Genomic DNA, 24,931 nt, shown 5'->3' on the forward strand with positions numbered 1-24,931 from the left:
CCTACTAAGTTTTATTTTACATAGAGCGGGTCGCCTCATGGGGGCAGACATGTTAAAGAGATACAGGTGCATCTCAATAAATTAGAATATTATGAAAAAGTTATTTTTCCCCCCTGTAATTTAATTCAAAAAGTAAAACTTATATTCTAGATTTATTAGACAAAGTAAAATATTTCCAGACTTTTTTGTTTTAATTTTGATGATTACAGATTGCTGCTCATCAAAATAAAAAATAAAAAAATCAATATTGCAAATTATTAGAATATTTAATTTCAAGTTCTATTAAATTACCATTCTCAGAGTATAAATCCTGGGTTTAGGTCAGTAATCCCAACAGCAGTCATGGGGAAGTCTGCTGACTTGACATTTGTCCAGAAGATGATCATCAAGAGCCTCTACAATGAGGGTAAGCCACAGAGGGTCACTGCTGAAAGAGCTGGCTGTTCGCAGAGTGCTGTGCCAAAGCGTATTCATGGAAAGTTGACTGGAAGGAAAATGTGTGGTAGGAAAAGACAAGTAAAAGGAATGACCGCAGGCTTGAGAAGATTGTCAGGCGAAGCCGATTTAATAACTCAGGAGAGCTTCAAAAGGAATGGACTGAAGCGGGAGTCAGTGCATCAAGAGCCACCACACACAGACGTCTTCAGGAAATGGACTACAACTGTCACATTCCATGTACCAAGCCACTTCTGAACCAAAGACAACGTCAGAAGCGTCTTACCTGGGCTAAGGAGAAAAAGAACTGGACTGTTGCTCAGTGGTCCAAAGTCGTCTTTTCAGATGAAAGTAAATTTTGCATTTCATTTGGAAATCATGGTCCCAGAGTCTAGAGGAAGAGTGGAGAGGCACAGAAACCATGTTGCTTGAAGTTCAGTGTGACGTTTCCACAGTCAGCGATGATTTGGGCTGCCATGTCATCTGCTGGTGTTGATCCACTGTGTTTTCTGAAGTCCACAGTCAACACAGCCATCTACCAGGAAATTTTAAAGCACTTCATGCTTCCTTCTGCTGACAAGCTTTATGGAGATGCTGATTTCATTTTCCAGCAGGATTTGGCACCTGCCCACACTGCCAAAGGTACCAAAAGCTGGTTCAATGACCATGGTGTTACTGTGCTTGATTGGCCAGAAAACTTGCCTGACCTGAACCCCATAGAGAATCTATTGTCAAGAGGAAGATGAGAGACACCAGACCTAACAATGCAGATGACCTGAAGGCCGCTATCAAAGCAACCTGGGCTTCCATTACACCTGAGCAGTGCCACAGGCTGATCACCTCCATGCCACGCCGCATTGATGCAGTAATTCATGCAAAAGGAGGCCCAACCAAGTATTGAGTGCATAGAAATGAACATACTTTTCAGAATCCTGACATTTCTGTTTAAAATATCATTTTTTTATTCATCTTATGAAGTATTCTAATTTATTGAGATAGTGAATTGGTGGGTTTTTGTTAAATGTGAGCCAAAATCATCACAATTAAAAGAACCAAAGACTTAAAGTACTTCAGTCTGTGTGCACTGAATTGATTTAATACACAAGTTTCACAATTTGAGTTGAATTACTGAAATAAATGAACTTTTCCACGACATTCTAATTTATTGAGATGCACCTGTAGTTCCCCAAAACAGAAAATTCTGTCATCATTTGCACACCCTCAAAATATTCCAAACCTGTATGAATTTCTTTCTTCTGCTGAACACAAAAATAAGATATTTTGAATGTCGGTAACCAAATAGTTGATGGGCCCCACTGATTCCATAGTATTTTTTTCCATACAAGTCAACTGATTGGTTACCGACATTCTTCAGAATATCTTCTTTTGTTCAGCAGAAGAAAGAAATTCATACAGGTTTTTTAATGACATTTTTAGGGTCAGTAAATGATGACAAAAGTTTCATTTTTGGGTAACTATCCTTTAAGATCACATAACCAGCCGAATACAAATAACTAATCTTGTTATTGAACACTAACCTGATGGTGGATATAAGTTTTTTTTTTTCTTTTACTTTTGTGTGATGTTATTTTCAATTTTAATTCTAAGTTCAAGACGAGGCAAAAATAAATAAACAAAAACATTTAAATTGAAAATGCACTAACCTTTGTAATAGTCCAAGCAAATTATGTCCATGTGACTTTAATATATACTTGGAAAACACAAGTATTACACGTGACTTTAATATATACTTGGAAAACACAAGTATTACACTTACAATGCCCCTGTCTTAAATCACCAGTCTGTTTGATCTACATTCAAACATGTGGACCAGTGGTTATTATTCCTGGAGCCCCCCAATGCATATTTTGCATGTCTCCTTTGTCTGACACTCCCATTTCAGGTCTTGGAGTGTCTACTAATGAGCTGATGACCTGAATCAGGTATGTGTTTGAATAAGAAGATATGGAAAATGTGCAGTGTCGGGGGCTCTGGGAACGTGGTTGAGAACCACTGATGTATTGTAGACTACTCCTAACATTTTCCCAAAGGCGCATCTGTCGGTGTTCTACTGCCCTCTTTAGGCATTATAATGCCATTATTCTCAACGACTTCTGATCGCGACTTAACATCCTATAAATGACCAAGATGAGATGTTATTTATGTCTCTTTAGGACAGGCTGATGAGTGATGAGAGAAAATAAATAAGATACACAAACAATTAAAAAGACCTTGTAAAATATTTAGTCTATTTAATACAATTAATACAAAATAAAAAGTGTCACGTTAGCAAGCCTTACTCTTTATTTAGAGACGTTTTGCACTTTTTGGCTCACTGCACACCCACAAAATTGCCAATTCCCCGCGGTCAGTGTTTGAACGCTCCTCCAACAGTCTCAGTGGGTGATGTTTGGTGAAATCTCACGCTTTGCTCCTGTTCCCTCACTGCGAGACCAGCGGCACGCTGATAAACACTCGCGAGCCATGCGAAATTAAAGCTCTGCGACACAAACTCGTGATGCAGCTAATCTGATATATCCGAGATATTTTACATAAATTAGTGGATTATCGAAGTTATGCTATTTTCCCGGATCATCGCAACAGCTTGAAAATGAACCCTCATTGCGCGCGCTGTGGGAAAATTGTCTACGCAACTGAGAAAGTGAACTGCCTGGACAAGGTATATTCTCTTTTACTTCTGTTGCTTTTAAGGGAAATAATAACTATAACGTTCTTTCATAAATATCAACCACATATAGTTGGATTGAGCTTTATATGCAGTTTCCGTCTTTCCTCACACAGTATTGGCACAAAGGATGCTTCCATTGTGAAGTGTGTAAAATGACTCTCAACATGAACAACTACAAGGGATATGAGAAGAAGCCTTACTGCAACGCGTATGTTTTTGTCAAAAATACTAGTTTATATACATTTATGTTCATATACAGTCTTAGGTAATTTGATGTCTTATGAAAATTGTTTTTTTATTCGAGTAAGATGTTAGAATATGAATACGGTAGAGTCCAAAATCCCAAAATGACTCGCCTCCTTTTTCCAAAAAGGCACTACCCAAAACAGACCTTTACAATTGTGACAGACACCCCTGAGAACCTACGGCTGAGACAGCAAAGTGAGCTCCAAAGTCAGGTAAGAACACTATGTGGGGTGTTGTACATTGTACATTGTAATTACATGATAAAAATACATTTTAAGAATACTGCTCTAAATCTAAAAGGGTGCATATCTAGAGGATAATGTCATTTGTTACTATTGGTAGAGACATTTAAAAAGGATAACATGAGACAATCATTTACGCCTGTGAGAGTGTTTTGGCTGCCAGGAAGGGACAGGGTGTGATATTTTGAGGTCAGCATGGAGAAAAGCAAGGCAGCTGTCTACTCCGTGGTGCACTGGCCGATCCCCTCAGTTTCTCCACCTGGCAGCACAAAAGATGCTGCCAAGAACATACTGTGGCCGACCTAATCCTGGCATTATGACAGAATTAATTTTTCTGAAGGATTGGTCAGCAAGCTGTGAAAACGCACTTTGTGGACTTGCATACACAACATCTTACCTTACCAATTAATCTGCTGCCATTACTATTGCTCACACTTTGTGTTAAAGGTTTAGTTCACCCATAAAATGGGTGAACCAACTACTTAATTACTCACCCGTAAGACCTTTGTTCATCTTTAGAACATAAATGAAGATATTTTTGATGAAATCCGAGAGGTATATGACTCGTCCATAGACAGCAATTTAGCCAACACTTTCAAGATCCAGAAAGGTACACAAGACATTGTTAAAAAAGTCGACGTGACTCCAGTGGTTCAACCTTAATTTTATGAAGCGACGAGAATACATTTTGCGCACAAAAACAAAACAAAAATAATGACTTTATTCAACAATATCTTTCTCTTCTGTGTCATCCTCGTACGCTGTTTACATTCAGCGCTTCCAGGTTCTACATCAGAACGCCGGCTCCTGCGTCAGCATCACACGCATGTGTTGTGCTGCTCATGTGGCTGGCGATCTGACGTAGAACCTGGAAGCACTGAACGTAAACAGCATATGAAAATGACACAGAAGAAGATACTGTTGAATAAAGTCGTTATTTTTGTTATTATAAAGTCGTTATTTAACATTAAGGTTGAACCACTGCAGTCACGTTGACTGTTTTAATGATGTCTTTCCTTTCTGGACCTTGAAAGTGATGGAATTGCTGTCTATGGAGGAGTCATATACCTTTCATCAAACATTTCATCAAAAATATCTTAATTTGTGTTCCGAAGATGAATGAAGGTCTTACGGGTGTGGAACGACATGAGGGTGAGTAATTAATGACAGAATTTTCATTTTTGGGTGAACTAAACCTTTAAAGATTTGAAGGGGGGAAAAAATAAAATAACTAAACATACAAAACTTCATAGCAAACAAATAACAACACACTTAAAATCACCCAGAAAACCTTACTAACTCCCTGGTAAAATGGTTTTCTTGTTCTACAGGTCAAGTACAGGAAGGATTTTGAACAGAGCAAAGGTCGGGGCCTTAAATTTGTCTTGGATACTCCAGAGCTGCAGAGACTGAGGAAGGCCCAGGATCAGATCAGTAATGTATGCTGGAAAATGCAGGAAATGTAGCCAAAAGAAAAACCCAAATATGTAAATTTGATTAATTAGTGTGCTAGATATGCAAGCATCCATGATTAGTTTTGTGATGCTTTGGAAATAAGCTATGCTCAACAAAGCTGGATTTATTTGATCAAAAATACAGTCAAACATTAATATTGTGAAATATTATTACAATTTAAAAATCGTTTTCTATTTGAATATATTGTAAAATGTAATTTATTCTTGTGATGGCAAAGCTGAATTTTCAGCATCATTACTCCAGTCTTCAGTGTCACATGATCCTTCAGAAATCATTCTAATATGCTGCTCAAGAAACATTTCTTATTATCAATGTTCAAAACAGTTGTGCTGCTTAATATTTTTGTGGGAACCATGACGTTTTTCCAGAATCCTTTGATGAATAGAAAGTTCATAAGAACACAATTTCTTGTAACTTAAAGTCTTGCCACTTTTGATTAATTCCATGCATCCTTGCAGAATAAAAGTAATAATCTTACTGACCCAAAACTGAACAGTAGTATAAACATTACACTTGCATGTGCATGAAACAGGTGATATCTCCATTCTTGCAGGCAAAGTATCACAAGGATTTTGAGGTGTCAGGTTTGCATGGGGTCACTCAGGGAATGCGTGGAACATACCTGGTACGGCCCCAGGTGGCGCCTAACCACGAAACGGTGGGGAACAGCACGCACAAGGGTGTCCATCAGTGCATCATGGAGTTGGATCGAAGACCTGGCGTCATTGTGGGTAAGTCCACTAATGTGAGACGCTGGTAGTACACCCTAAAATAGAGAAAATAAATTTACAACTGAAGATCAAGATCATCCTGAGAATTGTTTTTTTTTTTAGCACCTGTTCTTCCTGGTGCCTACTATCCCAGTGGCCACAGCCATGGGCACAGCTACATGCATCAGACCAGCATGCATTCACTGAGGTCAATGCAGCTGAGGTCACAACACACGAGTACGGGGAGTGCGAGCATGGTGAGTCCTCATTTTTCTGGCATATTATGTAGCATCTACACCATGTATGTTTTTGATTAAAAATATATTCAGTAAGATAATATACTTACTACTGATGCACACACCAGACTGTGTACAGGGCCCTGTATGACTACATGGCGCAGGATTACGATGAGGTGTCGTTCCGGGATGGTGACATCATTCAGAACGTGCAGTCGATCGACGAAGGTTGGATGTATGGAACGGTACAGCGGACGGGGAGATCAGGTATGCTGCCTGCCAACTACGTAGAAGGCATTCGCTAGGTGTCCTACATCTCTCTCACTGAGCCTCGAATAAAACGCCACATCTGAATTGTTCATAGGCATCAAATGTTTGTAAACAGTCACAAGTACAGCTCTTTTTTAATAGTGTTAATTGTCCCACTTTGTAAGTGTTTATAATGTCATTATAATGTATAATGGCAAATGTTGTCATTTTGTAACTCTGTTCAAAAGTTTGCGGCCAATAAGATTTTTTTTTTTTTTAAGAAATTAATATTTTTATTGAACAAGGACGCATTAAATTGATAAAAAGTGACAGCAAAGATATTTATAATGTTACAAAAGATTGAATTTTCAAATAAATGCTGTTTTGAACTATTTATTAAAGCGTCCTGATAAAAAAGTATCACAGTTTATATAAAAAAATTATAAAAATATTAAGCAGCACAAGAGTTTTCAACATTGATAATTAGAAATGTTTTTGAGCAGCAAATCAGCATATTAGAATGATTTGAAGGATCATGTGACACTGAAGACTAGAGTAATGATGCTGAAAATGTAAGCTTTGCATCACAGGAATAATTTACATTTAAAATATATTCAATAAATATTTCACAATGTTACTATTTTACTGTGGCATGTGAATAAATGCAGCCTTGATGAGCATAAGGGGCTTCTTTCAAAAACAATATTTTTAAAAATATTGTATTGACTAACAATATTGACTGTAACAATGTTACTTCAAAATAGTGTAATAAAAATAAAAAAAAACTCCCAACCCAAACTTTTGAATGGTAGTGTAATTAATGCAAGGTTAAATGTACAAGATGTAAAGATGATGTCTGTGTAAAATGTAAAGAGGTTTTACAATTAAATATGAAAAAGAGCATTATTTTTAACAGCATGTTGCCTTGTAAAACATGAATATTTGTGTAAACTGTTCTGCACAATGTATATTAAATGTTCTACTACAGCAAAACCTTGTGATTTGTCAGTCTACAATAAAACATGACATTTTACTCACTATTCAAGCAGTATGGCCAGAGAAAAATGTAAGTTTTATTGTAGTATTATTTAAAGAATCATTTTAATAAAAGTTGAAAAACATTTACATGATGCTGACAGCAGCAATTATTAATGGACTGACACTTCATCATTAAAAAGTTCCCAGCTTCAATACTGGTACCATCAGTCATGTAGCAAATCTGCTGTAACCTCAGTTCACCGAATTCATCTTCATTTTTTCATTTTGACAACCTTCTCTTTACGTTTTTTCACATGCTTTGGCACTTTAGTTTTCCTTTTCTCCCTCTGTGCTTCTTTCACCAATTTCTTTCTTTCCTAAAAGGAGACAGAAATACCAGGTTATTCTTAACCACTGAACACAATTCATCTAGCGACATTTTCTGTTCCCAGTAGGTACCTTTCTGTCTAGTTGTGCTTCCTCACTGAGGGTGCCACCCTCCTGCATCTCTTCCCCTTCTGATTTCCCCTCTTCATCTTCTTCCTCCTCTCCCTCAGAGCTTGAACCGTCATCCTTTGCGGTTCCTTCCAGTATTGACGGTACCTGCCAAATAAAAAATTAAGGAACAGCATTTTTAATCTGATTTCTCATTGTCATGACGTTTGAGTTTGGCGACGGCTGTTGTTTATATTCTCTGCCTTAATCCTCCCACATGCCATGTAGGCAAAGAAAACTCCAAAGAGAATTATGCAAAGACTCAGTGGGAGCATTAATAGCAAAAACAAGTCTTGGCCACATAAGGCGTCTTAAACCTAAAGCTTAATCTTTAATATACCAAATGGTCTTTTTAAAAACAAACTCACCGTTTGCACACCAGAAAGGTCCTTCCTGAGACCTGTCACTGTCTGGTATAGAATCTGTAATGGAAAACCATCATTTCAACCACTTTTCTCCATTTTCACACCATTACTTCATTGTTCATTTGGGGCAGCGAGACGTACATTTTCAGAGAGTGTATCTTCAGAAGAATTCTCCTCCTTTTTCCTCAACATCGTGTCCACATCCCTCTCATAATGGGTGACTTCATTAAGTGTGCGAGGAATATAGGCTCTCTTAAACACCTGTTTTGAGACACATCCACATGTGAGTTGTTAGACAGGGTTCCCACAACATTCTCATGACATTTCCAGTTTCAGGATTACTATACTGAATATCTGAACATGTTTTTAAAAAAATAATTTTATAGTGATTGCTGGGAATTTCCATGTATATTAATCTTTGACATTCCAACAATGATACTTATTTATCAAACATCACTGGTACGACCATCAATGGATGTACTGATTTTTTAAATATATTATATTATATTATATTTATATATATATATATATATATATATATATATATATATATATATATATATATATATATATATATTTCATTCATTTTTTTATTGTAAATTATTTTTAAAAATGAAACTTTCATATATTCTAGATTCCCTACATGTAAAGTAAAACATTTCAAAAGTTTTTTTTTTTTTTTTTTTTTAATTTTGATGATTAGAGCGTACAGCTCATGAAAGTCCAAAATCCAGTATCTCAAAATATTAGAATATTTCCTAAGATCAATCAAAAAATGGATTTTCAAAACAGAAAAGTTCAAGTTCTTTAAAGTATGTTCATTTGTACACTCAATACTTGGTCGGCAGCACATATTACAGCAAATGACTTGCTCTAGCACAAATTACAGCATCAGTGAAGTGTGGCATGGAAATGATCAGCCTGTGGCACTGCTGAGGCACTACTGAGCCTTCAGATCATCTGTATATTGTTGAATCGACTGTTTCTCATCTTTCTCTTGAAAATATCCCATAGATTCAGGGGTCAGGCATGTTGGCTGGCCAATAAAGCACAGTAATATCATGGTCAGCAAACCACTTGGAAGTGGTTTTTGCACTGTGGGCAGGTGCTAAAGTCCTGCTGGAAAAGGAAATCAGCATCTCCATAAAGTTTGTCAGCAGATGGAAGCATAAAGTGCTCCAAAATCTCCTGGAAGATGGCTGCATTGACTTTGCACTTGATAAAACACAATGGACCAACACCAGCAGACATCACAGCCCCCCAAATCATTACTGACTTCAGAAACTTCCCACTAGACTTCAAGCAGCTTGGATTCTGTGCCTCTCCAGTCTTCCTTCAGACTCTGGGACCATGATTTCAACATGAAATGCAAAATTTACTTTTATCTGAAAAGAGGACTTTCGACCACTGTTCACTGTCCAGTTCTTTTTCTCCTTAGCCCAGGTAAGATGCTTCTGACGTTGTTTCTGTTTCAGAAGTGGCTTGGTAGTCCTTTTCCTGAAGATGTCTGAGTGTGGTGACTCTTGATGCGCTGACTCCAGCTGCATTCTACTCATTGTGAAGCTCTCCCAAGTGTTTGAATCGGCTTTACCTGACAGTATTCTCAAGCTTGTGGTCATCCCTGTTGCTTGTGCACCTTTGCCTACCCAATTTCTTCCTTCTAGTCAACTTTGCATTTAATATGCTTTGATACATCACTCTGTAAACAGCCACCACATTGAGTAATGACCATCTGTGACTTACTCTCTTTGTGGAGGGTGTCAATGATTGTCTCCTGGACCATTGCCAAGTCAGCAGTCTTCCCCATTAGTGTGGTTTCAAAGAACAAGGGATACCCCATATTTATACTGTAGGGATGGTCATTTAATGAAACTCAAATGTAAATATTCTAATATTTTGAGATACTGGATTTTGGACTTTCATGAGCTGTACGCTCTAATCATCAAAATTTAAAAAAAAAACTTTTGAAATGTTTTACTTTACATGTAGGGAATCTAGAATATATGAAAGTTTCATTTTTAAAAATAATTTACAATAAAAAAAATGAACTTTTTAACGATATTCTAATTATATGACCAGCACCTGTATATATTAGAATATACAGTTATTTTGTGTTTGCAAACAGCGATGATGTTCTCACAATTCTGACTTTTTTTCTCGCAAATCCCGAGTTTATATCTCACAATTCTTAGAAGGAAAAACAGAATTGTGAGATATACTCCTGATTCTGTCTTTTTTCCCCTCAGATTTACGAGTTTATATCCCACAATTCTGACTTTTTCCCCTCTCAAACTCAAAATTGCGAGTTATAAAGTCCGAACAGGGAGGTATATACACGGCACACAAATGCAAGAAAAAAAGTCAGAATTGTGAAACAAAATTGTTATCGGCTATGTTTAAAAGTTATCTATGTAAAATGTTCATGCTGTAACTGCTGTATGTATGTCCCCTATGAACTGCATACGTGAATATTATGTAGAATTACTGTTTACATCAAATTCATGCTTTAATAGTAGATTAATCATTGCCGGTTTCATCAGTCCAGTCTGTGACTTACAACATAAACATCTCTGTTTAGCTTCAAAGGGCATCTTCAACGACAGTATTCTATAAAAATGAAGACTATAATTTTGCATTACGATTCTGACCAAAGGCACAACAAAACATTTTTCCTCTTATTCTGTGGATTCCTCTTATTCATTTTTCTCCACTTGTTACCGCTATTTTTCTGCCACCACTATGCGCGCACAGCTGCAAGTGACGCAAATGTGACATCTGCTCCAAATCGGTCTATTAGCAAGCTTTTATTTTAGTATCATTTATATACTATTATTAGTATTTTTAATGTACTGAATTGCTAATTTTATATTTTAAGTTTTCGTGTTAATTATGAGTAATGTAATTTTTTTGTTAATTTGTTCATTTTTTTATTGATTTTTTTATATTTATTTTTTATTTCACTTTTAGGTACTTAAACCTAAACTTACTTCATTTGTGTGCAAGGAAACATTTCTAACTTTTGTTTGTGTAGTTTTTTTTTTAAGTGTAAATATAAATATTAAATGAAAAACTTGTTTGTTTCATTTAAATTAATTACCACAATTTTAAAAAATAACATTTGCTTATACTCTACTCGAATACTCACAAAGAGCAATATCCAGCCAATTAAATATTTTAAAGCAGAGCAAAACCAGAAAAAAAATCTTCATATTTACTACAGAAAGACTTTTCAATGACATTTTACATTTTCACCCACCCATTCCAGGTCTGCAAATCACAAGAAACTCTGGAAGTTACAAATGTTAAGAAACAAATGTTAAGAATTGTTAAAAATAAGTGCACCTCCTCATCAACTTTGTCCTGATTGGATCTCTCCTCTGCAGTTCTTTCAGATGCTATCTCCATCGCCTGAAGATAAACCACAAACATATTACAGTCAAACTACGACATTGGATCAACACTACAACAAATAAACGCACACAAATAAATCAAGCTTGATAAGATTGTACAAAAATCAGGAGAAAGAGAAACGCTTTAAAGACTATTGATGATGATACCTGACCTTGTCCAGGTACTGATTAATGTTGTCACTTGTGATGGAGGGGTCCGTGACAAACTCAAACAGCTCACGTACAGTCATTACTGCCACATTACGTTTTTGGAAAAAGTCTGAGGGAGTAAAATTTAATTTTAAAAAACGAATGAAAAAATATTTGTTTATATTAATATTAAGAATATATTTGCTTCCCATGATAACCTATTTGAGTCTGCACATGCTTACCATTGACATTGCTGCAATCTTTGCGAAGAAACTCCAGAGCATGAGGGTGATCGTGCTCAACAGACTGAGAGACGTCGATAATATAAGCATCTCCGTTATGATACCTACGCACCAGAACAAAACCATGTACAACTGACCATCAACAAACATTACCTGATGCTTGGAAACCATGTGTGCATAATATAAAGTCAGCTTACAGTATATTGAACTCGCTAAGGTCAGCGTGGACCAGACGAGCTTCATTGTACATTATTCTCATGTTCTGGATGATCTGCATGTAAAGTTCCCGGGCTTTGGATTCAGAAAGGACAGCATTCTTCAGTAGAGGGGCAGGCCTGAGAAATACACAAACAAGATCACTTGAAAAAAGCCTGTAGTATCATTTAGGAAAAGTTGAAAAACTTGTGTGTCTGTAAATGCCTACATACATGTCATCTCGACCGATGAAGCTCATGACGAGGACGTGGCTCCGCAACATGATGGGTTCTGGACTTGGAATCTGTGCAGTCTGTAGTCTTGATATAAATGCATTCGCATCAGAGACAGAAACCAACATCATGACATAGGTTCATGAAAGGCATAATAATGCTCACCTGATCAAATTTCTCATTTCCTTCTCGGCCCAAGTGCGCACCATTTTTCTAGGATTGCCCTTGCAATAGCCGTGGCGGAACCTAAAATGTATTTCAAAATAGAAATTCTCTTTTCAATGGCACACATCAAGAAGGCTAAACAGGACTAAAGGCCTGAACAAAAACGTCTTACCTGAACTCCCCGCTGACATATTTATCTCTGTCTTTGAATAGTAGAATTGACGTTTTGTATATTTTAATGGCTCTGCTTTCTCCTTTAGCAGTAGTTGCATGATAGACGTTTGCCTGTCATACAAAATGCAGAAGAGAAATAAAAGAATAGAATAAACTTGGTTTATCAAATAAAGCAATTGATCATTTTAGTCCATTCAGACAAACAAACTTGCCTCTTTGCCTGTGCTGATACAGCCATTGATCTCTGAGAAGACGCCTCTGCTGAGCATTTTGAACAGAATCATACGTGTACGGGGGTCCAAAACCTGTGCGGTCACATTCAAATATCACACTGAAAGACGCATCAATTACAACACTGGAGTTCAAGTGAAATCACATATGAAGCTTGAGCAAACATACCTGTTCAACCGTAGCTCTGTCTGATTTGTCCTTTACTCGAAACCTGCAAAATGTTATGCACTTTCTTTAATCTTTTCTTTAATAAGTTATTAATCAAGATTTAATAACTTAAACCAGATTGGAAATCATATCCAGACCGAGATATTGTTGTTATGGTTAACTAAAAAGTAGAACTAAAACTATTAAAAATATTTTTAATTTAAATAAATAAAAAAGCTGAAATAAAATATAAACATTAGATAAAATTACTATAGTTTAAATAAAAATACATTTAAGCTAAATAGAAATATTAAAAAAAGCACATAATATTACTATAAAAACGAAAAAAAGAAATATTAAAACAGAAATAAAAGCCAATTTAAAATATTAATAAATCCTATAACAGTAAATTAATAACACTAAAATAACACTGATCTGAGGTAATAGTTATGATCACATACGTGTCGGCTTCCCTCTGCTTTTGCATCACAGTGACTTTATTGATCACAGAATCAGCATAGCTCAGTTTATCTGTAAAAAAAAATAGAGACTTAATTCAAACAGAATAAAAACTAATGTATTTTTCTGTAGATAAATCTGTAGTACACAGATTTCCCCCCCCCCCATTTTCCTAATTTCATCTGTAGTTAAAATAACAAGAAGCTTACCAAGGTTTATTTTGTTTTCATATTTCCTCAGGACCTTGTCTGATGGAGTGGACATTTTGATGTATTTATTATTAGAACTTTGACGGTTAGCCTGGTGGAAAAAACAGAGAACATGCAGCATATAATGAAAACATACAGTCATTTAATCGAAACAAATTCCTAGAAACACCAGGTTTGTTGTCAACCATGGGATTCACTGTTCAAAAAGGAATACCTGTGGATTACTCCCAGTTCTCCCTGCAGTGTAGCGCTTTGTAAAGTCTCTTCCTCCTGAATCACTCCAATCCCATTCATCGTCCTCTTCATCATCATCATAGTCATAGTCCTCCTCATTTTCACCTTGCTTGTCATTTTCCAAGGATTGTAAAGTAACTTCATTCAATCGCTTCTCCAGCGAGGGTTTGTCAGGCACTTGAGTGACATTTGACTCACTGTGAAATACCACACATTACCTTCACGTTACCAAAGCAGGCATATTAATTCTGAAAAATGATACCCGTTCAAAGCTTTACAATAAACATACATGGTACATATAATATTTTGATGTATCATTGTCTGCTCTGTCATATAAAACATGATCACAATACATGTAAATGTATTAACGTTCATATATTATTGTTTTTCCACGATCGTGGTACCCTGTTACATGATTATATATCTGTCTGTAATAACTGAAGTGAATCAAGTTTCAAACCTTCCCGTTTCGTCAGCGTCATCAAACTGCCCTGGTACAACCTGATACATCGCGGTACTCATATTTTAATTGAAAGAAAAGGAGAAAACTCGTTTGAATCCTTAAAATATAACCCAACAAAAAGGGAATGTAAGGGAATTGAACAACTGTCAATACACACTTACATTCCAACAGCACGCGCGCACACTTCCGGCAACGTGGGTAAGGGTGCTGAGAAGGCTCAAACAGGGATACCGTAACGCCAAATATTACACTGGTTTTCAATAATAGTCTTCGTTGATTAATTATTGTACTTCATAAAGATATACTGTTAATCAAAAATAAGATTTAATATATATATATATATATATATATATATATATATATATATACAGTACAGTCCAAAAGTTTGGAACCACTAAGATTTTTAATGTTTTTAAAAGACGTTTCGTCTGCTCACCAAGGCTACATTTATTTAATTAAAAATACAGTAAAAAACAGTAATATTGTGAAATATTATTACAATTTAAAATAACTGTGTACTATTTAAATATATTTGACAAAGTAATTTATTCCTGTGATGCAAAGCTGAATTTTCAGCATCGTTACTCCAGTCTTCAGTGTAACATGATCCTTCAGAAATCATTCTAATATGCTGATTTGCTGCTCAATAAACATTTATGATTATTTTCAATATTGAAAACAGTTGTGTACTTTTTTTTTCAGGATTCCTTGATGAATAGAAAGTTCAAAAGAACAGCATTTATCTGAAATACAAAGCTTCTGTAGCATTATACACTACCGTTCAAAAGTTTGGGGTCAGTAAGAATTTTTATTTTTATTTTTTTGAAAAGAAATTAAAAAAATGAATACTTTTATTCAGCAAGGATGCATTAAATCAATCAAAAGTGGCAGTAAAGACATTTATAATGTTACAAAATATTAGATTTCAGATAAACATTGATCTTTTGAACTTTCTATTCAACAAATAATCCTGAAAAAAAATATTGTACACAAATATTTTGTACAATTGTACACATTAAATGTTTCTTGAGCAGCAGATCAGCATATTAGAATGATTTCTGAAGGATCATGTGACACTGAAGACTGGAGTAATGATGCTGAAAATTCAGCTTTGCCATCACAGGAATAAATTACTTTGTGAAATATATTCAAATAGAAAACAGTTATTTTAAATTGTAATAATATTTCACAATATTACTGTTTTTACTGTATTTTTAATTAAATAAATGTAGCCTTGGTGAGCAGATGAAACTTCTTTTAAAAACATAAAAAATCTTAGTGGTTCCAAACTTTTGGACTGTACTGTATATATATATATATATATATATATATATATATATATATATAGTATTTTCTTACGAAAATGGGCACGTAGGCACGTCCCGATATTGCTGAGTTAGATGCGTTCCTGGGTCAACATATTTTGTTGATCCTGGAACAACATTCCAGTCTGAAATTTTAGTCTTAACCCTATTCCTACCCCTAAACCTAACCCTACCCATAAGTTATCCCAAAAATCAGAGGGAAATGATAGATGAATAACACTGACGTAGAAGCACCAATTCATGATTTTAAGCCTAAACTTGACATAATTTGTAAACTTGTCCCTCAAATCTGATTGGTTGATTTGAATGTTGTTCCAGGATCAACAAAAATGTTGACCCAGGAAAATGTTGAACTCAGCAATATCAGGCTATGCGGCACGTAGGCTACTTGTATGGGTAGGATGTAGGACCTTTGCTATGGCATTCTGGGTTGTTGCAAGGGTGTTCTAGACGGTTGCTATGGCGTTGCTAAGGTGTTCTTGGAAAATTGCCAGGGTGATTCCTAGAGCATTGCCAAGCAGTCATAAATTGATCATTAAAAAAATGTTGTAACACATACTACATCTTTGTTTAAAATGATCAGTTATCAAAAATAATCTTTATTGGCCCCAGTCACATTACTTAAATAAAATTAAATGTGGAAACTTTTTGGACTGTTTGAAGTTTTAATTGAGAAAAAAAAAAAAAAAAATTGACAGGACTTAATTTCTCACTCTTTCTTAGTGTACATTTAGCCTATTGATTGGATGATTTATTTGCTTTACAGGGTTGAACAGCAAGGAGGAAGCAAGCAAAATCAATGAGTTGCCTACATCTGAATTGATCTGACAGATACTTGCAATTCATCTGACAAACATGATCACTAATGATAATGACATTACAATTTCTTGCAGAAAAGGTTTGGTACAATGAAGCCTATACACAGTGTGAGCAGTCTTTAACTGTAGTGTAGTGAACAGAGCTCGAAATTTATACACCAGATAGATTACATAGAAAAATGCTGATTTTGAAAAGCCCCTGAGAAAGAGAATAACTGAGAAATTCAAATTAGATTAACATGCAAAATCAATATTTTTTTATCATTATAATGTCAAACCCATCAAATTATACTCTATAGTTCAATGATCTCAAACAAATGTATAATTGAATTGGTTGAAGGTTTCATAAACTGACAAACAAAAAGACACAAAAAAGATGTAATTATCCAAAGCATCCTAATGTACAATGTATCCAAAAATGTAGAGAACCTCACAACCTCAAAGAAGTTCAACAACATTCATCTTTTTGATTCTCCTCGTTGCACAAACTGGGTTCTACATGGCTTTTCAAAATTACAACCACATGCTTAAGTCTGATCAATAAATACCTGCATAAAATGTTCAGTGTTTTCTGTCCATATAGCTGTGCACACACTCATGCACTTGTACAAATTTACAAGTACAAACATCATTACACACAAACACACACACACACACAAAGAAATTACAAAGAAAATGTGTTTCAAAAAAATATAAAGACCAGTTAATTTACAATGTTTCTTAAGTTGGCTTTAAATCCAAAGGCTCGCAGCTGTCAAAATGAATGAAAACATACTTGTAAACATTTTGCCATTGCGAGGACTTTAGTCAATTCCACTGAATCTCATATGACGTGTTGTGTGGGCATCATGCGTTATTAAATTGCAACATCTAGTGTAAAACTAAATGAATTGCGTTTTTGTTTTGTTTTTTTAGGCAATATTTATATCCCTTCTACATAAACCAGTATGAGGGCTACTTTTTACATTCTTTAACCAATATTGGATAAAAAAGTTTGATTTTTAGTGTGAACACCAGTGTTGAAGTCAAAGTGAAACTAAGGGAGATTTCCAGTACAAAGACAAAACGGCAAACACAAATCACACTTAGTCAATACATACTGTGTGATTCTCAGAAGCACTCTTCTCTCTGATGCACAGGCCTTACAATATAATACTTCACACTCTACGCCACCAGAAGGTGCTGTTTCAAGACTTCCAGCCATTTATACACGTTGTCTGCATCATTTGTCAATGAGGCTCAAAGATGGAGGATAATATACATAGAATAGGCAAATATTGCCAAGAAACTGATTGGCCGATGATCACCCAAAATAAAAATTACAGAGCTAAACAGCAATTTCATCCAAAACGTATTCAGCCAATCTTGATAAGGAAAATGAGTCAGGCACTTGCGCTCTTCAATTCCACAAGAAAAAAAAGAAAAAGAAAAAAGAAATCAAACAAATTTCATACAAGATACTAAAAACATACAGAAATTGACTTAAGAATAATACATTTTAATGCTGATACATAAATCTTTTGTTCATCATACAAATGCTTCTAATTGATTGATATAAAGGTTTTATATGATTCATTAAAAATCATATAAATAGGATTAAAATTGCTACTGTCCAGTTGTGTTTATCCAGATTTTTAGAAAAAAGAAAAGAAAAAAATATTAAGGCATCAAGAGAAGCTTCAGAAACTGTTCTCCAGTCTGCATCTTTCATGCATACGGTATTATAAGACAAATATCAGCAAAGGCCAGGCTTTGTAACTCCTAGTGTTTGTGGAAGCTTCATAAACTATGGCACAACATCAACACAGTTTTTTCTCTTCACTGAACAGGCGTCTCTGTCATTTCCTGAGCCGCTGTACAGCTATGGACACTGATTTTTGCAGGTTCTGGGTCACAGCCTGATTGGGCCTCTACTGAAGCAACTAACGGTTCCTCGGTTTGATGTTCCTCCTGTTCAGCCCCATCAGGCTGAGGTTCTTTGGGAGGTTCTTCAGCAGAATTCATCTCCATAGATGATTCTTCAGGGTGCTGCTTCTCTTTAAGGTCCTCTATGTGTCCTTCACTCTCTTCTTTTTGAGGCACTTCTGCTTTCTCACGTTCATTCTCACTCTGGATTGGAGCCGTTGCTTCACTTTCGCTTCCAGATGAACACCTGGCCTCTTTTCTTTCCAGGACTCTGTCGTCATCTCTTGCTCCATCCATTTCTTCATTCATTTCTGCATCATCGGTCCCTTTTTCATCCGTGGGTTTCTGGTGGACACGCTGATGCCTCACCAGACTGTGCTTCAGAGTGAAGGTACGATGGCAGGTTTGGCACTTATACGGTCGCTCGCCTACAACAGAAAGGTCATTTTAGATGATGTATCAGCTTCATATCAGTCTGTTGATTACAGTTCTGAACTGACCCTCATGCACAAAAGAACAACAAAGTCATACGGAAGTAAACATGGAGGCCACTGAAGTCAGTGTTTTATGAAGTTATTGATAAGGTGATGTGACGTGGAATCCAGCGTATCCATGCAATAAGGAAGACGAGGATGAGAAAGAGAGCAAAATTTTTTAATATTCATGATACGACCCCTCAGTATTTCCTAGTATAGAGCAGTCAACGTAATACTTTTGAGTTCTAACACCTCACTCTCCCCAACTGACTACCTTCGCAGTGGTCTTCCATATAAACTGAGTGACCAAAGAACTACTGATGTGTAAAAATTTTGGACTGACTCACATCAGTGTTGTTGATCTAGTGTGACATAAAGGTTGTACAATTTCCTATATGACTGTTCAGACTGTGATCTGATTTTGGACCACATATGGAAGTGGCTTAAAGGGTTAGTTCACCCAAAAATTAAAATGATGTCATTAATGACTCACCTTCATGTCGTTCCAAACCCGTAAGACCTCCGTTCATCTTCAGAACACAGTTTAAGATATTTTAGATTTAGTCTGAGAGCTTTCTGTCCCTCCATTGAAAATGTATGTACAGTATACTGTCCATGTCCAGAAAGGTAATAAAAACATCATCAAAGTAGTCCATGTGACATCAGAGGGTCAGTTAGAATTTACTGAAGCATCGAAAATATATTTTGGTCCAAAAATAACAAAAACTACGACTTTATTCAGCATTGTCTTCTCTTCCGGAATCCTTTCCATTGAACTGATTCCACTGAATTGATTCTATTGAATTGATTCCATTGAATTGATTCCATTGAATCCTTTCATCTGTTGGCGTTGGTAATGCACTTTTATGTCGCCGTGCTTGTTTTAGGCGATTAGGACATCCGCGACATTTTGAAGCATCGAAAATACATTTTGGTCCAAAAATAACAAAAACTACGACTTTATTCAGCATTGTCTTCTCTTCCGGGTCTGTTGTCAATCCGCGTTCACGACTCCATTTCTTTTTCTTCTTCCCTGTTTTACGGCGGTTGGCATCCAGCTTATTGGTGCATTACCGCCCCCTTCTGCTCCGGAGTGAGGTTCACGACTCTGCAGTGACTCTGCTGATGTAAGACGCTGCTGACGTGTTATCTGGTGTGCCAGAGTTTCATTTACAGTCTGAGGGAGACGCACACTGTATTCAAGCTATTCTACATTTTTTGTATTTTGGTATTGCTATATTTTTTAAAATGGTGCGTAAGTGTGCATGTCGCGGATGTCCTAATCGCCTAAAAAAAACACGGCGACGTAAAAGTACATTACCAACGCCGACAGATGAAAAGATTCAATGGAATCAATTCAATGGAAAGGATTCCGGAAGAGAATACAATGCTGAATAAAGTCGTAGTTTTTGTTATTTTTGGACCAAAATGTATTTTCGATGCTTCGAAAAATTCTAACTAACCCACTGATGTCACATGGACTACTTTGATGATGTTTTTATTACCTTTCTGGACATGGACAGTATACCGTACATACATTTTCAAAGGAGGGACAGAAAGCTCTCGGACTAAATCTAAAATATCTCAAAACTGTGTTCCGAAGATGAACGGAGGTCTTACGGGTTTTTGAACGAAATCAGAATTGAAAAGATCAGATTCCATGTGGTTTGTGCTGTTTACACTGACACCTCTGAGTCGCATATGAGCAAAAAAATTTTGGGCCACTTTTGCCTGCAGTCTGAACATAACCTAAGAAGCTCAAGAACTTACCAGTGTGTGAACGCATGTGTCTGGTCAAGTCTTGCAGGCTCCAGAAGCGTTTGCTGCACACTTCACAAATCTTCTTTCTCTTATCGGTTTTGCCTCCGGCTGACTCGCCCTCCTCTTCCAAAGCCCTGAGCTCTGAGGAAGCAGTCTCTTCTTCATCATAACTCATATCTTCTCTCTCCTTCTCCTCCTCATCAACACCACTTTCTACACAGCTGCTGTTCTCATCTTTTTCATCATCTTCTAACTTTGCATCCTGCTCCATCTCTTTTGTGGGCGCTATGACTGGGTTTTGTGAAGCACTTTGGCGTCTTCCCTTCTTGCCTCCATCCTCAGGCTGGACCTCCAGATGAGTTTTCTGGTGCCGGCTGAGAGTGGCTGCATGGCGGAAGGTCTTTTTGCAGGATGCACAGGTGTGTGGGAACTCGTCTGGAAGAGAAACCGGTTCAGCAGTTGATTTTGGCTGGTTCTGCTCTGCTCCAGAAAACTTGAAGTCTACAAGCTTGCTGGCAAGGTTTATATCAAGACTCTTATTGCTCTGAGAGTCATCATCACCATCATCATTTTCTACTCTTTCAGGGTTTCCCTCAGCTGGCTGTGTTTGGTTTGGATCCGTGCTGCTGTCTGTTTGTTCAGCGGCTGATTGTCCTGTTTGTTCTGCTTGTTCTGGGGATGAAGCTTTCTCCTCTTGTTTTGGGTCGACAGAGCTCGTATCGACAATATCTACGGCTGTAGAAGGTTCAGTGTCAGATACACTCTCTACAAATACAAGAAAAGCTTGTTAAGCACTATACATATTGCACTGCTATCATACACACTCTCCTAATGATAAACAATATTCAATATACAGTTTTTCCAAGGTAAAATGTCTTGTTGATAAACAGAAAACAAAGCAACTGAATAACAGTACATCATGAAAGGCATTAACCCTTCATCTCGAAAGTTAAATTAGCACATTTTTAAATACAAACGTTACACACATAAGACCATTAGTGCTACATAATAATATTTAACAATGGTACTGACCAAAAGTGCCTGTGCTTCCTTGGGATCCTTCGTCGGCCTTAGGTTTGGGTCGAGATCCATTGTTTTGAAGTGCTCGATTAGATATTCCATGTTTGCGAAGCAGGTGGCGCTCACAGTTTGACTTGGTGGAAAAAAATGACTCACACTGAGGACAAGGGTACGGCTTCTGACCTGTGAAATCAAAGCACAAAACTGTAACAATCTCAAGTGAAAAACAAAACCTTATTGGCTCAGATCCATTGGATCAAAATATCTAATATAATATAATACTGAACACCTCCAACTGTAGCACGTTTGTTCACTCTTTCTGCATTATTGTGAGGATAATCTGAGATCTATTTAGAGTCTTAAATGGTTGAGGAACAATTCCAGCTAAATGGCTGACAAATAAAATAGATGCTACAGAATGTGTTAAATGTACACTATTTTCCAAAGAATTGTATTTAGCTCCCTGTATTGTAGGAGTAAATAAAAAAAATATATAAAGTGCTTTATAGCATCATTGGCTTGTGGTCATAATTTATGAATTGTAAACAGTGTCTCACCTGTGTGTGTTAGCATATGCCTTTGCAATGAACTGGCCCAGGGAAACAGACGTGGGCAGTATGGGCAGGTCATTTTCTGCACTGAATTGGAGTAGGCATTCTTCTTTCCTTTGTTCTGTGGAGGTTTCTTTGGCTTGTCCTCTCGTCCTTCCTTCGTCTCCTTATTGACAGGCTGCTTCTCTTTCTCCTCTTTCATTGGCTCCATCTGACTGGGTTGTAAGTAAGGGCTGAATTTATTTGCATCAGTAGTAGCTAGCATTTTCTCTACACTGGGAAACTCGCCACTTGACTCCAGGTCAATGCCACTGCCTGTTGCCAATCTTGGATCACAGAACTCCTGAAATGCTCTCTTCTTGCCTCTCTTTTTTGAGTTATCAAGAGATCCATTTTGAGTGGAATCCAGTTTGGCAGTGCCTAAGGGACTCTTCTTCTCATTTATTACATTAAAGTCCATTGCACTAACACTGTTCTTGGCATCTAATTCCGTTTCAATCAGCACTGGGGTAGCTGACACAGATGAGATGATCTGAGCAATGGAGGCCAGCGGTGGCATTTCAGAAGTACTAGAAACAGAAGATGGTTTTGGTAACAGTGGCTTCAAGCGGGTAAAGGGCTTGGTAAGGTCACTAGATACAGCTGGGGCCAGGTTAGAAATGGAGACTGGGAGAGCTGCACGAAACCCAGGGGTTTCAGGGGTCTTTTCTTTCTTGACATGATGATTCAGGGACATGCTCTGAGGAAGTTCTTTCATCGTTCTCTTCTTCTCAGGATCCTTAGGTATTGAGAGATCAATGGGCTCCAAAGAGCAGTCATTAAACAGAGGAGATGTTGTCCCTTCTAGCTTAACATTTGAAGCAATTGTTTTTTGAGATTTGCTAGAGAAATCTAAAGGCTGGTCCTGGTCCTCAACAGGCCCAGACAAAGGACCTACATTCTGAGGAACAGTGGTGTTAACCAGCCCATTTGAGGTTGGAGGGTTGGCTTGAGCAGTGGTGTCTCCTCCAACCGGTACAAGACTTTTAATGTGCTCCTCAATTTCCCTTTCTGGAACATCTGGATGATGCTTCAGCAAGTGGTGAATGCAGTTCCTTTTAGCGAGAAATGCCACCCCACATTGCCTACACTCAAAAGGCTTCCGCTGACATCCATTGTGTGTTCTCAGATGAATCTGAAGGGCTCGGTAGTTCTTAAGGTCCTCCCCACAATATCGACAAGATGTGCTACCAGCACCAGCCACATCGAGGAGGTCTAATGTGGTGCCTCCAATGACACCGCTTATACTAGAGGAGGTGGTTACATATTCTATGTTTTTCTCTATGTCTTTGCGTGTGTTCTTCATGTGTTTCTTTCGCAGATGGCGCTCACAGTTGGCCTTCACAGTGAAAGGGTAATGACAGAGGCGGCATACGTATGGCCGCTCACCGCTGTGAGTTCTGAGATGTCGAATCAGCGTTGCTTTGTCAGGAGCGGCGTAGCTACAAATGGTGCACTGATATGGTGAAGCTCCCAGATGGTGACGCATATGAGCCTGAAGGCCGCCTAAGAAGGAAAAGACTTCTTTGCAGAACCGACAAGGGTACTCTGCCTTGGCTGTCTTCTTGCCCACAACTCTTGATTCCTTCTCTTTGCTGTCAAACTCTTCTTGCTTTCCAGTTTCATACGAGATAATCGTGGTTCCTATGACATCTGGCCCCAGTTGAGTAGTCTCCCAATTTGTGGGAGAGGACGAGGTTGAGGACGAAGAGGAGGCTGATGATTGTCTGGTAGTTCTCACTTGTTGGCCCGTCTGGGGTGGAAGGCTAGGACTGATGTTACCCGATGAGGCTTGTTGGGCGTTCATGATGGGTGGAGGGGGTGTGGAAGCACCCATGCTGGATCGAGGAGTGATTAAGGGTTTAGGTTTCAGGGAAGCAATCTGTTTGGGGTCCACCTGTAGAGGACTCCCCAGACCTTTGGGAAGCAGAGACAAAGACATCTGAGGTGGCACAGAGGCTGCGATCTTAAGGATTTGTTCAATGTCCGCCAGCTCCACCGCAGCTTGACCACTTATTGGGACAAACATACCACTACTGACGACACCATGGAGCGGCTGTAGAGACAGAAGGCTAAGGGCGGCATTCTTGTTCATGGCTTGAAGAGAGACGGGCTCCAAAATAGAGATGCCGAGACTGCTACTGCTTTCTTGAGGTAGATTTGTTGAAGGTGGCTCAACGCGAATGAAGCGAATGCTGTCTAAAACTTCCTGCTGAATTTGCTCTTCTGATTTCTCTGGCTTGGCTAAGGAGGAGTGTTGGAGACCTAGGCACTCCATGAAACCATTCTTCCCATCTGAACGGGTACTATCAACATGTGGTATTAGTTCATTGACCTCCTTGGAATCCATGGAATGGGAGCTGACTTTGGGTGCATCCGTAACAGCATAAGCGTTTTGTTCCTGAGGTTCAGTGCTGGTGTCTGTGCTACATTTATGTGAGAATTTGTGGAGATCCAAAGACTGCTGAAGAGGGAAGGCCTTGTTGCAGACCTCACAAACAAATTTATGGAACTTGCTAGAGCATCTGCGCAAATTGCTCTCACACCAGACCTGAATAAATAAAACAAATCAAAATGATGATCTGTCGTCTTCCAAAAAAAATAAAATAAATAAATAAAGTAAT

At 37.5% G+C, this 24,931-nt stretch overlaps 3 protein-coding genes across 3 annotated transcripts in view; 1 reads left to right on the plus strand and 2 right to left on the minus strand.

The window, feature by feature from the left end:
- Window positions 1-2,818: 2,818 nt before the first annotated feature.
- nebl (nebulette) lies at window positions 2,819-6,387 on the plus strand. Its single transcript, XM_048164934.1, has 7 exons — window positions 2,819-3,115; window positions 3,238-3,332; window positions 3,498-3,582; window positions 4,944-5,051; window positions 5,642-5,819; window positions 5,922-6,055; window positions 6,163-6,387. Exons 1-7 carry the CDS (start codon window positions 3,047-3,049, stop codon window positions 6,337-6,339), a joined length of 846 nt encoding a protein of 281 aa, XP_048020891.1. The 5' UTR covers window positions 2,819-3,046; the 3' UTR covers window positions 6,340-6,387.
- A 949-nt stretch (window positions 6,388-7,336) lies between these two features.
- On the minus strand, window positions 7,337-14,644 carry riok1 (RIO kinase 1 (yeast)). Its single transcript, XM_048164215.1, has 17 exons — window positions 14,410-14,644; window positions 13,930-14,146; window positions 13,716-13,806; window positions 13,509-13,578; window positions 13,069-13,111; window positions 12,882-12,974; window positions 12,668-12,780; window positions 12,496-12,576; window positions 12,331-12,417; window positions 12,100-12,237; window positions 11,903-12,006; window positions 11,684-11,790; window positions 11,464-11,529; window positions 8,263-8,382; window positions 8,125-8,178; window positions 7,721-7,864; window positions 7,337-7,638 (listed from the first exon to the last, which is right to left on the minus strand). Exons 1-17 carry the CDS (start codon window positions 14,469-14,471, stop codon window positions 7,534-7,536), a joined length of 1,695 nt encoding a protein of 564 aa, XP_048020172.1. The 5' UTR covers window positions 14,472-14,644; the 3' UTR covers window positions 7,337-7,533.
- Window positions 14,645-16,306: 1,662 nt separating this feature from the next.
- Window positions 16,307-24,931, minus strand: part of rreb1b (ras responsive element binding protein 1b) — a 45,862-nt gene continuing 37,237 nt past the window's right edge. Inside the window, exons 10-13 of the mRNA XM_048162291.1 lie at window positions 22,275-24,858; window positions 21,730-21,900; window positions 20,707-21,462; window positions 16,307-18,888 (exon numbers count right to left, since the gene is read on the minus strand). Of these exons, the coding sequence (XP_048018248.1) occupies window positions 18,374-18,888; window positions 20,707-21,462; window positions 21,730-21,900; window positions 22,275-24,858 (4,026 nt within the window). The 3' untranslated portion in view covers window positions 16,307-18,373. The remainder of the gene's footprint in view (window positions 18,889-20,706; window positions 21,463-21,729; window positions 21,901-22,274; window positions 24,859-24,931) is intronic.

Source organism: Megalobrama amblycephala, linkage group LG17 (assembly GCF_018812025.1).
Source record: "Megalobrama amblycephala isolate DHTTF-2021 linkage group LG17, ASM1881202v1, whole genome shotgun sequence".
NCBI lineage: Eukaryota > Metazoa > Chordata > Actinopteri > Cypriniformes > Xenocyprididae > Megalobrama > Megalobrama amblycephala.

What these genes read in the sequence shown, in the direction of transcription:
- riok1 (XM_048164215.1), bottom strand. Translation starts at nt 14,471, where the DNA reads ATGAGTACCGCGATGTATCAGGTTGTACCAGGGCAGTTTGATGACGCT. An exon ending in AAGCAGAGGGAAGCCGACAC is followed by an intron (nt 13,112 to 13,508) that starts GTATGTGATCAT and finishes AACATTTTGCAG; the next exon opens with GTTTCGAGTAAAGGACAAAT. An exon ending in CTTAGCGAGTTCAATATACT is followed by an intron (nt 12,007 to 12,099) that starts GTAAGCTGACTT and finishes TCTGGTGCGTAG; the next exon opens with GTATCATAACGGAGATGCTT.
- nebl (XM_048164934.1), top strand. Translation starts at nt 3,047, where the DNA reads ATGAACCCTCATTGCGCGCGCTGTGGGAAAATTGTCTACGCAACTGAG. An exon ending in AAAGTGAGCTCCAAAGTCAG is followed by an intron (nt 3,583 to 4,943) that starts GTAAGAACACTA and finishes CTTGTTCTACAG; the next exon opens with GTCAAGTACAGGAAGGATTT. An exon ending in AAGACCTGGCGTCATTGTGG is followed by an intron (nt 5,820 to 5,921) that starts GTAAGTCCACTA and finishes TTTTTTTTTTAG; the next exon opens with CACCTGTTCTTCCTGGTGCC.